The sequence below is a fragment of the Phlebotomus papatasi genome, chromosome 1 (assembly GCF_024763615.1).
Source record: "Phlebotomus papatasi isolate M1 chromosome 1, Ppap_2.1, whole genome shotgun sequence".
NCBI lineage: Eukaryota > Metazoa > Arthropoda > Insecta > Diptera > Psychodidae > Phlebotomus > Phlebotomus papatasi.
Window position 1 is genome coordinate 44,236,824 of NC_077222.1, and position 14,032 is coordinate 44,250,855.

The following is a 14,032-nucleotide window of genomic DNA, read 5'->3' on the forward strand; positions in this document are numbered from 1 at the left end:
GTGTTCTAAAAATCTATTAATTTTTTCTGCGCCCGAAACAAAACCCGACCGTCAAGAGTGCGAGGAAAATGGGCTTCTCACTCTCACCTCGCACGCGTATGCGGGCTTGTGTCATTGATGCCAGCCCCCTGCAAATTATATAAAAATAAATAGAATATATATGCAGTACCTATATTGTTTGCACTATGAATAAAAATAATTCTTTCGGTTTCTCTTCTATTCTATTTTCCTTGTAATATACAAATATATTAAGTGCAACGTTTTTATACCAAACATAAAAGTCATTTCATTTTCAACCGCTATATTCGTAGTCTTTATTTTAGCGTAAAATGAAATAATTTCGTGTTCGGTCCACAAAACAAGAGCGCAGTGCAGTGTTGCTGTTGCTGCGATGGGATAGGAAACTTTAAAGAGAAGAAGAAGAACAAGTTCGACATCAAAAACAGGAAAAATAGAAAATTGAAATTGCTCCTCGCGTTTTTGGGGACTCAAATCCTTGGAAATTATGCAAAAGTACGAGAAGCTAGAGAAGATTGGAGAGGGAACGTATGGAACAGTTTTTAAAGGCAAAAATCGAGATACTTTAGAGATAGTGGCACTCAAGGTTAGTCCGGATTTGTAAATTGTAAATTTTTAAGTATTATTTTGATTGTTCTCTGACAATTTTTTTTTAGCGTGTGAGGCTTGATGAGGATGATGAAGGTGTCCCTAGTTCTGCTTTGCGGGAGATTTGTCTGCTCAAAGAGCTTAAACATAAAAATATTGTTAGATTGTACGATGTTTTGCATTCCGATAAGAAGCTAACTCTTGTCTTTGAGCACTGTGACCAGGATCTCAAGAAATATTTCGACAGTCTTAATGGGGATATCGATCTTGATGTGGTTAAAAGCTTCATGTATCAATTGCTGCGTGGATTAGCTTTTTGTCATAGTCACAATGTACTTCATCGGGATTTAAAACCACAGAATCTACTCATTAATAAAAATGGAGAGTTAAAGTTGGCAGACTTTGGTTTGGCGAGAGCTTTTGGCATCCCCGTAAAGTGTTACTCAGCCGAAGTGGTTACACTCTGGTACAGACCTCCGGATGTACTTTTTGGCTCTAAACTGTACACAACGAGCATCGACATGTGGTCAGCTGGATGTATTTTTGCGGAGCTAGCAAATGCCGGACGTCCACTTTTTCCAGGTTCTGATGTTGTAGATCAACTTAAAAGGATTTTTAAACTTCTTGGGACACCTACTGAAGAAACTTGGCCAGGTGTTACCCAACTTGCTGACTACAAACCCTTCCCACTCTACCATCTTACTACATCTTGGAGTCAGGTGGTGCCTCGACTGAACTCTAAAGGGCGTGACCTTCTACAGAAATTACTAGTTTGCAGGCCAAATATGAGAATTAGCGCTGAACAGGCCATGGCACATTCCTACTTCAGTTCAAATTAATTCCGGCTCTAGAAAATATTTATTTATATACATATAAAACAACTACAGTAGACTCTCGCAAATTCGGTTCTTTTAAGATCGGGCTACTTTTTAATTCGGGCAGAGGTTACATTTGAAAAAAGTTTGTTGTCATTTTTCAAGTTTGATTATGATTATCAAATGAATCAAATATGCTCAAATTTAGCATGGTTTGTCTTAGTTTTGATGTGATTTTGCATTATTGAGGGATTTTCATGCAATTTACGATATATATCAGTGTGTAAACTCAATATCTATATGCACATGTCGCCCGAATTTCTGTCTAATTCGGCTGACATTTCGGTCCTATATGCCCGAATTTGAGAGAGTCTACTGTATGTTTAATTGTAGGTTCTATAATCTATAATTCAATTTATTGGAATAATAACAAAAGATTTGTGTAATTGTACCAAAATATAAGTAAATGCATATTTTTGGTCAATAATGAACAGTGTGGACAATTTAATTAATTCAATTTGTTTAATTTTAAGAAAAAAAATGGGGAACCCCATGCGGTCGAGTAGAAGAACACTGATATTGAAGTGGTCGAGAGCGAGAGTAGAACACTTCGCATTTTTAAAACATTTTAATTTTTTTATAACTTAAAATTATATTATGACTAATGAAGTTCACAATAGGTAAAAACCCTATTAAAAAAACACAAATTATAACAGTTTTTCCATAAGTTTTTCACAAAATCTATCCTTAAGTGGTCGACATAGGGTACTTTTACCTTATATTTTTTTAGACTGTAAATAGATTAAACGTTCCTTAAAAGGACAGATAATCCTAACCGGCTTATGTAGGTGAGATTCTTAACGTGAGCTAACTCGGAGTGCATGCAAATTCGATTTGGAGCTGAAGTTGGGAGACGCCATTCAGTTATCTTGAATCAAATTCGTGAAATTATACAAATTTTGTATTTAAACCAAAATATCAAGGATTTGGATGAACTGGCACAAAAGTGATATATGGGTGAAATGTAGACCAGAATGTACTCTATAATTTTCCTATAGAACACGATCTCATCGATTACTCAGAAGCCAAGATAATCGAGGTTTTTTGTTTCTTAACTTGTTTTTTTCATCCAGAGTGCCCCAAGTAGTCATTTGTTGAACTTCAACTATATCAAAGAATTGTTGTATTTTGTGACACTTTCCATTTAAAACCCTATTTTAAGTGTCTTGGTGGAGTAGAGGCAGTCAAATTGGCATCTGAGTGGTTTCAAAGCGTTATTATAGGAAAAATCAATTTTTTCACACTTAAACGACAAAATCGGACAGATCGCATTATCTGATCGAAAAATGATGTATGGACGAAATATAGAGACAAATGTTCTCTACAATTATGCAGAAGTAATCATCAAAATCGGTTCAGCGACAGTCTAGATAATTGAGGTTATGTGATATTGAAATTGGTTTTTCGACTGTGGCGCCCCTGGTGTTGGTCCCACGAAGTTCAAGTGTTCTAGAAAGTTATATCATTTGGTGAGATCTTTCGTTTAAGCCCTCATTCATCAAAATCGGTCACATAGAACCGGAGATATGATTTTTTGAATTTCGTGAACTTTGACCCCTCATATCTCCGGTTCTGTTTTAACCACAGCGCACATTTGCACCATTTTGGAAACGTCCTAGACTGGACTACAACATACTAAAATTTCATTAACTTGCACAATGCCGTTTTTGAGAAAAGTGACTTTGAATTTCGATGAATTTTGACGCTATCACAGCGCCACCTGTGGTGACTTTTTGAACTTCCATCTGAAAGTGCTCATCGAGACGAAACCAAAAAGGTAAAATTTAGGTCGATATGTTAATTAGAACCGGAGATATAGGCCGGTCAATGCTCGAACTTTGACCCCTTATAGCTGGGGTCAGGGGTTATGGATCGACTTAAGTATTTTTTTGTTTGATAGGTATAATCAACGGCTACAACATACTAAAATTTCAGCCCGATGCACAATGGAATTTTTGAGTTATTTAACTTATAAGATTTAAAAATTTTCTTTTTAATAATAGCGCCCCTAGCGGTGGTTTTATGAACTTGCGATGTTAGAAGGGGAAGTGGCATTTCACGAGAGCTTTCCAAAAAGCCCTCACTTTTTAAATTCTGACAATTAGAACCGGAGTTATTGCCATTTTAAGAAATTTTTTTTGGACCCTTATAGCTCGGGTCAGGGGGGTCGGGGGACCTTAAGTTTGGTATTGATGGAAAGCTCTAAGGCCCAGCTATAACATACTAAAATTTGAGCCCGCTCGATGCCATAGGGGCGGAGCTATTGAGAAAACAAAAAAGGGGGGTCTTCAAAATAGCGGAAGGAGGGGTGGGGGGTGGGGGGTCTATGCACCAAGTTGCAATTTTCACCCGATATATAACCTTTGCCGAAAACCGCAAGTGGATATCTTTTTCAGTTTAGGAGCTATTAAGCTCCAAAGAGCGGCCGGCCGGCCGGCCGGGAACGTAAAATAGCCACATATATATTCGTGATCAGGAAGTGGCGAAACACATTTTGGCCAAGTTTGAGGTCGATCGGACGACATGAAATTTTGTTAGGATTATAGTAGGTGAGATTGTTAAGAATCTCACCTAATAAGGGATATTTCACTCCATAATTTGAGTGCTGCAGGCGAAAAGACTCTTTATATTTATGCTGTATATTGTGTATTGATTCAATTTGAAGTTTATTGGTCACCCATAGAACGGGTTCCCTGCTGGAGTTTTAGCCTTATAAAAGGTAATTAATATTGGATTTTGGAGACTTTTTACTTAAACCTTGCAGGAATCTTCTTAAAAAGAACTTGTAGGGAAACTGGAGTAATAGAAAACACGAGGTAGGTTTAAATTTAAACACTGATATTATTTATGTTTAGACTACTTGGATCGATTGTTTGATCAAGGAACAAGGATTTCTATACCATCTTTGAATTCATATAGGTCTCGTCATATCAAATTCAATATTTAATTAAAAATATCGCAGAGTTTACAACTGCCCCAGTATCAACTAAGTTCAAAATAAATCTTGAATAATTTCATCTAAGACATGATCCTTTGTTCAGAAAATTTCTAGAGAATTTAATCAGAGATGGACAGATTACTTTTCGCTACTATCGAATTGATAGTATGGATAACTTTGTATCTCTTTGATTTAGTGAATGACAGATTTTTAAATTGTTTAAATTTTAAATAAACTGTACCATTTATTGTATGATTCTTTAAAGAAAGTGACTGATGATAATAAATATGTATATTCAGAACTAACTGTCTCTATACTGTCGAAGAGAAGTTATCATGTCCCAGATTTCCATATTACCACTAATTTTATCAGAACAAGATTAAAATTGAATTTATGTCACAGTTCTTACCGAAACCTTGCAGAATTTTGATAAATACAAACTTGTAAGTTCAATATCAATTTTAAATTAATTAATTCTAGGAGAAAACCTATGGTCCTTTATTAGAAAAATATTTAGCTAGAGAATAGACAATTTCTACAGAATTGCCTAATTCAAAACACCAAAGTTAAAAAACTATTTAGATTTTTTATATAGTGGCTAAAACGCTTTTATTTCCGATTTTTACATCACACATAAAATTACATACACATTAAGTTGTTTTTAAATATAATATTATCATTTTTATAATTATTTTAATTTTTTTAAGTGTATTTTCTTTTTCTTATATATATATATATATATGTATATATATATATACTCCTTATGTAATGCTTTAAATTGTTTTTTTTTTATCATTTTCTTTTAAGTTTTTCTTTGTGTGTCATCTTTCTTAGCTTTTCGTATAATAATTAATATACTTTTTTCTTCTAATGATTATATAAAAAGCTTCTTGATGTTTAATTTTTGTTGGTTGAATTTCACTTATTTTTTTTCTTTTACCTAGATTTGGTGACTTTTTTTTTAAGAAATGATTACTAGGTTATTTTATTTAACTGTATTTAAATTTCTTTTATTATAGTATCTCTATACACTTTTTATTATGATTTTCTTGTTAATTGGTTTTGTGGTCTCAATCTAATACAAGAATCTCACGTATTTTTCTCATGTCAAACTTTCTTCATAATTTGCATTTCTTTCAGTAATTTTCTATACTTGCGTTTTATATGTTTACTCAAGAGCTGCTCATTTTAAATAAGAGTGTTTTAGACTGAAGATATACAAATGATTCTTATAGTGTTTTCGTGACATGATTTTTTGATGTGTTTCATCAAAAATTTTTTAAATTTTGATTTTTCTTCATATATACCTTTCTTTTATCTTGTATAAATTTATGATTTAAATACGATGGGGTGTGATATTACATGTTTTTTTTTTTAGTTATTTTTCATTTCACTTTTTATTCTTCAATTTGTTCTAAGAATTTACATATTATTTATCGTAAGACCGACGCAAATCACTGTCAGTTGTTTTATTTTTCAATTATAAAGGAAAATCATGCAATCATCTCAATATTGATTTGACGTATGAATATTTTGTTTTCTAAATATGTTTTAGAATAAATAAAATAATGTTTGCAAAAAGAATACCCAATTATAACTCGATTTTAAATTATATTTTTGTTTCTCACTTTTTTTTGGTTTTCTTCATTTTTTTTTTGTAATAATTATTAGCATATTATATGCGTACTATGTATGAGTCCAACACACATGAAGAAGACTTTGATTTTCTCTTATTTTATTTTAGTTTATTTACCCAATTTTATCAAGATTGATACAGCATTTTGAGGTTTTACTTCTATTAAAAAAAAAAGGATTTTATCGTTTTAATAACGATTAATCTTCATCTATATTTCTTGTGTACTTCAGAGAATTGTTATCAATTTGTTTTACAATTTCAATTGGCTGGACTCATTTTTGCACATCCCTTCTTACAAGAACATTATAAAATCTTATCTATTAATAGATATATCATTTTTTTCACTTTTATGTTAATAGATTTATTTTTATTTTTTCATCTCATATTTTTAGTCATAATAAATGCCAACATTATGAAATGCTACATCGATATGAGTTGAGTGAGTGAAAGTAAATAAATATAGAATTGGTTTTGAAGTAGAGAACAGTGAAATGTGTTTGAAAGAATTTAACTTGTAAGTATCATAAATTGTAAGAAATATATAAAAGCAAAATTAATAGACGCAATATTTTGGTCTGTTTTTTTTTTGTATTATAGAGTTTTATCTCTTTTCATTTCTTTAGCTATGATATATGATACTTTTAAATTATCCTTTCAAAAATTTTTCAAATTTAGCTTTCACTTATGCCTTGTCTATTAGTTTTTTCTGACTTATTTTATGTTATTTATATTTAGGTTAAAATATGCTGAGAACATATGGTCAATCAATGTTTTGATGAACTTCCAAATTCTCAATTTCTCATTTGGTTTGCTTATGACTTTTTTTGAGTTTTGCTTAGAAGGTTTTCGTGTTAAATAGTTTTTAGTTTCTTTTAACTAGACCACAATCCTACAAAATCTTAACAAACTGCCACAAAGTTTCATGTATTTTCTTAATCTCACTGTATTTTAGATTATTCGCTAATGTTTTATATTTATTTACTTAAGTAGTGTGTGTATATAGATTTCAATTTAAAATTTATCCTGGTATATAGTAATTTCCAATTTAATTTTTTTTATGTATATAACAACAATGCGCTTACATAGGTTTTTTTTATTATTTTGTACAAAAAGAGCAAATAATTTAAAAATAATTTTTCACCTTTTATCAATTTATATTATTTAGTTATTTTTTTTTATATTTTTTTCATACAAGTATCAGAACAAAAAAAATCTCAGATACTCTTTCTAATATACTAATAATAATAACTATTAATTTCCCTTTTTCAAAGTGATTTAAATTGAGAAATTTGTTTAGGTTGAAAAATGAAGAGTGATTTTTCTTGTAAAAAATTTTCTTTATTTTTTTTCTTGTATGTTTCCTAATTTACTTTTTTTGTTTGTTTAGTTTAGTGACTAGATTGTAGTTTTTGTTGCTTTTTCAACATCATTAATAATCAATTCTTTCAAAAAAAAAAAAATGGAATTTTTAAGTGATTTTTCACTGAAAACTATCAGTTTGTTTGAAAGTAATTCTGTGGCAAAAAAGGAACAAAAAGTGTACACAAATACCCAAATGTCGATATACAACTGACTTAGCACGTTATAAAAATGTATTTTTACATTACATTCCTCTTTTTTCACTAATATTTTATAATGTAATTAATGCATGTATTTTTATATTCTTTTATTATAAATCTTTGGTCTCCAATTTTTGTGTAATTTAAGATTTATTAAAATGCTCTTCGCCCTTTATTATTGAATGCTTTTTCTTCTTTACTACATAACTCTGTAATTTTTTCAACTACACCACTTTTTATTTCATTTTTAGTAATTTCTATGTCCAGCTTTATATATTGGTACACTTGATATTGTATCAATTGAATTATTGATCTGAACGATACAAAATTGAAGCAATGAAATTACGTGAGGGTGTAACTAAATTATAACAAAAAAAAATCTTTTTCAGTATCATTGGGAAAAACTGTTGAAGGCAGTGAATGTGACTACATTAGGCAGTTGATTTCTTTTAAGTTATTTTTTAAACTCATTTATACTTTGTTCTTTCATACTGATCTCAATCTTTCGCTTTTCTTTCTGTGACTCTTGTTCTCTCGATGTTAATTACACATCTAGAAATGTTTATCCTACTAAGGAAATCTTTTCTGTACTCATCATCCCAGAAAATTTTTGTTGGTAATATCGCACAACGAAAATTTTCTAGTTCATATATATATATATATATACATATATATATTATACATATATTATATATATATATATATATATATATATAAGCGAATAAAAATTATAAAACCAAAATTTTCAACCAATTTTTCCCAATTTACATTGTCAGCCTCGAATTATGAACTTTATTTTCAACTCACTTTATCGTAATTTTCGTTTTCATTTCTGATTTTTAATAAGATAAATATATTAGTACTTTTCTTTATCTAAATACTCTCCCACATTACGAATTTCTTGTCAAATGTATATTTCAAATAAAGAACAAATACTACAAACAGGTTAGTCATATGAGATTTGTGCAAAATTATGAGCGTAGTTTTTTTTTTTTACTCAAAATCACTTTGTGTGAAAAATTGGATTTGTATTAGAATATAGAAGTGAAAAAAAATTCGCGAAAAATAGTATATACTCGAATCAATAACTCTTTTTACAAAGTTTCACAAAATATTCATTTTTTTTGTATAAAGTATAAGCAATATTTTTTGACCAAGTTTTTTTTTATATTTAATATTTTCTTTGCGATAGATTTTCTATCCTACTTCACCAACAGTGGCTTATTTAGTTTCACTTTTTTTAAACTATCTTAGAGAAAATACATCTTTAGTGTTTTTGTTTATCTCTGTATAGAAAAATAATAAAGAATTGTGTAAATGTTTTTTTTTCTTTGTGTGAAATGAATACTTTTTATAGATCTCTTTAATTATTTTTATTTAATTTATTTGAACCTAAAAAATAATTGGTGAGTCAATTTTAATGTATTTCGTGTGTGTCATTTTTTATTACTTATTATATTTTAATAAGTATATAAAAATATGTTAATATGTATCTATTTTTATCATCAAACATAATTTGGTCAATATTTCCACCTTATTTCCTTATTAAATTAAATTATTACCATCTTCGTGCTCGTGTTTTTTTTTGGTATGATTATCATTTTATTTGAATACTCTTTTCTTATCTTTTTGTCCAATCATAGGTCGAGAATATTGAAATAAGAATTTTGGTACTTTAATATTCAAATTCTTGTTATTCGCTTGCTTTTTTAATGCCCAGCGCACAATAACTTTTGTTTTGTAAACATGTTTTTAACTTTCCTATGAGAGTGAATGAAACCGTGATCCAGTTATCTCGCTCACTCTCATAAGAAATTTTGGAAACATGTTTATAAACAAAAGTTATTGTGCGCTGGGCATAATACATGTCTAAATGTAAATATTTCAAAATCTTTTTTTTTTTGCAGTAAACTAAACTATTTGTTTTTCTACTCATTTTACTATTATTTTTTTCTTTACAATGTTAAAAGATGAGCTCATTTTTTGTTATACGTGTTGTTTTTGTAATTTCAATTATCATCTTAATAACATTTCTTGGCACAAAATTTGTCCTTCAAACTATATTCTAATTTTGGTTAATTCAAAGTAATGTGGAGATAATGTAATTAATAAATTTGTTAAATGGCGCTAATATTTAATGAAAAGAAGTTTCACTGTTTAACAAATCATTTGTGCTATTGTTTCAATTTATTTATTACTATTATTTATATATATATATATATATATATATATAAATGCAGTTATGAAAATAAAATATAAGATCGTTCCAGAAATTTTATTATTAACCCAACGCAATATTCATAAAAATTTTTGAACACTACATGATAAAATAAAATGCACGATAAAATATATTTGTGAGGTTTCGAGTTGCTAAATGTATTTTTCTCCTGAACAGAAATCTCTCAATTACAATGGGAAAAGCAAATGATATAAAAAAAATATAAAGTAAAATTTAAAGATCTTCTATAAGATGTAAATTCCATCTGTTGGTTTCACTTAAACTGTATATGTTATATGATTTTCTTCATTCATCTACAAATTTCACGTTCTTAAATGCTTCTATCGTTCATTTATATATCGTTTTCCTCTGTCTAAATTTCATTATATTGCTCTATGCAAAATAAATAATAAATTAAAAATGCAATGTTCAAGAAAGGAATGTTAGAAATAAATAAAAAAAATAGTTTTACTTCTTCTTGTTGAAGAAATATAAGTTGTACAGTTTTTTTTTAAAAATATTTTTTGATTAAAAGAAAAATCTGCACACAAATAACAGAAAAAAATTATTACGACCTCTTCACATTCATATTTCACTGTTGTTTTAATTTTTTCACTGTAGTTTAGTTTTCTCGTCTCATTGTTTTTTTTTTAAATATTCTCTAGACTTTTAACTAGTTAATACTCTAAATCAATTACAGATGAACAATATTTCATCGTTTTTTCTCATCCATCAATATATCTCTTTTTTTTAATACGTAGATTTTTCTTCATTTTTGGTTAATAGTAGTTTTCTCTGTGTAACTTAGGTTTTGTTCTCCATTTCATTTCATATTATGTGTTTATGAAAAGTATTTTTAGTGTGGTGTGTGTTGAATTATGTAGTGTTTTTTTTTTCTTAAATCGTCTTCATATCTTCTAATTAATTTCTATAGTTGTTTTTATAGTTTGAAAACGTTTTAATAGAGACCACAGCCCCTAAGGTTATTCGCTATGATAACGTCAGTGACTGCATCAAACACAAATTGAATATTGTTCGTATCCGTGGCACATGTCATATGACAGTAGATCTCTTTTGATGTTGATTTATTTTTAGCCTCGAACTGTGCTTGGATGTATGCTGCAGCTTCACCATATTCTTGTCCACCTAATGCAAACCAATAATCTATGTTAATTTTTTACAATGTTGATTAATTAGAATCATAGTATAATTGTGGCATCACGCTATGAAAAACATATCAGTTCCCATGTAAAATGAGTTTTTTACTACCTGTGTATTCGGGGAAACAGATTGTCAGTGGACTCTTGCGTATTTTCTCCTCAAATAGATCTTTCTTATTTAAGAACAGGATAATTGAAGTGTCTGTGAACCATTTGTTATTGCAGATTGAATCGAACAATTTCAGTGATTCTTGCATACGATTCTGTGAAAAAAGAAACTTATTTAATTTATTTCTGTTTTTTTTTTGTATTAAAAACTTTGTTCATATTATATACAACCTTTATAAATTAATGATATATAGCAATGGATTTTGCTTTTATTTTTGAACGCTTGTTTGAAATTTAATTAGAATAAAAACCATCTTATTGCGAATATTTTGAAAATGCGAATTTTGTATAAAGGTTAAATACTCTGTTTTTTTTTTTTTAACTTGTTTAGTTTTCATGTCTAATGCGCCAAACAGTAATTTTACTAGCGCGTTTATCCTCTCTCATGGGCACCCATTCCACCTCTCTATCTTTTTATTGTACCTTTGAGCCATGAGATGACAAATACAAATACAATACAATACAATACAATACAATAAGTTAATTATAAAATGTGAATTATATTAATAAAATATTGAAATTTTGTTATAATTTCTACATTTTTTTTAAACCAACCCTTTTATTGAATATTTTTTGAATCATAAGATAAAAAAAAATATAAATTTAATCATTGATTGTAAGAAAATCAATGCAATTAAGATTAAAAATTCTGAAATGTTAGAATTTAAAGATATAGTAATGCAGTATCAAATAAAACCATCGCGTTACTTAATTTTGAAGTAACAGTGAAAATTTTCGTCTTTTCCTTCTTATCTTGCGGTACATCCTTTTCATGTTGTAAGAATTATTATTAATTTTTTTCCCTACGAATCTTATGTCCTCTATACACTAGAGAAATTTATGTTCGTATTGAAACAAATTCCTTACGATTATTTAGAAAGAAAAACTCTGGACATAAATGTCTCTAGTGTGTATAGGGGGCAGAATCCATTGACAGTAAAATGCTCACCGTATTTCGTTAATTTACGTATTTTCATCGCAATTCTTACGCAAATTCTCGATTACCATATTACCTTATCTCATACTCAACCTGACGCAACCGGAGGAAGTTTTCATCTTTCTATTTTCATTACCATTTCTCACGTCAGTACTTATACAATTATCTCATACTCGGTGGCACTAGGTGAAAATAATATAAGAAAATTGAAGAAATAAAACGAAAATGCAATAAACGGTGAACGAAAAAAACTGTACGATTAATTTCTCTTACAGTTTTTTTCTAAATAGTATAAGATAAGGTAATACGGTAATGGAAGATTTGCGTAAGAATTGCAATGAAAATGCGTAAATTAAAGAAAGGGACAGACAATCCTAACCGGCTTATGTAGGTAAGATTCTTAATGTGAGCTAACTCGGAATGTACGCAAATTCGATTTAGAGCTGAAGTGGGGGGACGCCATTCAGTTATCTTGAATCAAATTCGTGAAATTATACAAATTTTGGATTTAAACTAAAATATCAAAGATTTGGATGGAGTGACAGAAAAGTGATATATGGGTGAAATGTAGACCAGAATGTTCTCTATAATTTTGCCGATGAACATGATGTCATCGATTAATCAGAAGCCGAGATAATCGAGGTTGTTTGTTTCTGAACTCATTTTTTCGCCCAGAGCGCCCCAAGTATGCATTTGATGAACTTCAATTATATCAAAGAATTGTTGTATTTTGTGACACTTTCCATTTAAAATCCTATTTTGAGTGTCTTGGTCGAGTAGAAGCATTCAAATTGGCATCTGAGTGGTTTCAAATTTCAAAGCGTTATTATGGAAAAAATAATTTTTTTTTTACAATTAAACGGCAAAATCGGAGAGATCGCATTATCTGATCGAAAAATGATATATGTACGAAATATAGACACAAATGTCCTCTACAATTATGTCGAAGTAATCATCAAAATCGGTTCAGCGACATTCAAGATAATTGAGGTTATGTGATATTGAAATTGGTTTTCGATTGTGGCTAAGTTCAAATAGAATGTTGTAGCATTCACTCATCAAAATCTGTCAAATAGAACCGGAGATATGAATTTTTTTAAAGTCGTGAACTTTGACCCCTCTCCGGTTCTATTATAACTACAGCGTACTTACGCCACTTTTTTGAAACGTCATAGACTAGACTAAAACACCCTAAAATTTGATTAACTTGAACAAAGGAATTTTTGAGAAAATTGAGTTTAAAATTTGATGAATTTTGATGCTATCGCAGCGCCACCTGTGGTGACTTTTTGAACTTCCATCTGAAAGTGCTCATCGAGACGAAACCAAAAACCCAAAATTTAGGTCAAAATGTTAATTAGAACCGGAGATATAGGCCGGTCAATTTTCGAAATTTGACTCCTTATAGCTCGAGTCAGGGGTTATGGATCGATTTAAGTATTTTTTGTTTGATAGGTATAATCTGCGGCTACAAAATACTAAAATTTCAGCCCGATGCACAATGGAATTTTTGAGTTATTTAATTTAGAAAATTGAAAAATCTTCTTTTTAAAAATATCGCCCCTAGCGGTGGTTTTATGAACTTGCGATGTTAGAAGGAGACGTGGCATTTCATGAGAGCGTTCCAAAACGCCCTCTCTTTTTAAATTCTGACAATTAGAACCGGAGTTATTACCATTTTAAGAATTTTTTTTGGGACCCTTATAGCTCGGGTCAGGGGGGTCGGGGACCTTAAGTTTGGTATTGATCGAAAGCCCTAAGGCCCAGCTATAACATACTAAAATGTGAGCCCGATCGATGCCATAGGGGCGGAGCTATTGAAAAAACAAAAAAATGGGGGTATTCAAAATGGCGGAAGAAGGGGTGGGGGGTGAATGCACCAAGTTACAATTTTCTCCCGGTATCTTTTAGTTCAGGAGCTATTAAGCTCCAAAG

At 29.8% G+C, this 14,032-nt stretch overlaps 2 protein-coding genes across 10 annotated transcripts in view; one reads left to right on the forward strand and one right to left on the reverse strand.

The window, feature by feature from the left end:
- The first annotated feature begins 55 nt into the window (after positions 1–55).
- LOC129798398 (cyclin-dependent kinase 5 homolog) lies at positions 56–1,933 on the forward strand. Its single transcript, XM_055841527.1, has 2 exons — positions 56–604; positions 675–1,933. The coding sequence occupies exons 1-2, from the start codon at positions 506–508 to the stop codon at positions 1,443–1,445; spliced, it is 870 nt and encodes a 289-aa protein (XP_055697502.1). The 5' UTR covers positions 56–505; the 3' UTR covers positions 1,446–1,933.
- Positions 1,934–9,965: 8,032 nt separating this feature from the next.
- LOC129798402 (G protein alpha o subunit) overlaps positions 9,966–14,032 on the reverse strand; it is a 64,105-nt gene continuing 60,038 nt past the window's right edge. For all 9 annotated transcript variants that reach the window (XM_055841540.1, XM_055841535.1, XM_055841534.1 and 6 more), the window contains 2 exons: positions 11,102–11,255; positions 9,966–10,978 (listed from right to left, as the gene is read on the reverse strand). In XM_055841540.1, the coding sequence (XP_055697515.1) occupies positions 10,791–10,978; positions 11,102–11,255 (342 nt within the window). In that variant the 3' untranslated portion in view covers positions 9,966–10,790. The remainder of the gene's footprint in view (positions 10,979–11,101; positions 11,256–14,032) is intronic.

Bases quoted from the DNA above. Each gene is read 5' to 3' on its own strand.
- LOC129798398 (XM_055841527.1), top strand. From the start codon at position 506: ATGCAAAAGTACGAGAAGCTAGAGAAGATTGGAGAGGGAACGTATGGA. The intron at 605-674 runs GTTAGTCCGGAT...ATTTTTTTTTAG, and splicing joins TAGAGATAGTGGCACTCAAG to CGTGTGAGGCTTGATGAGGA.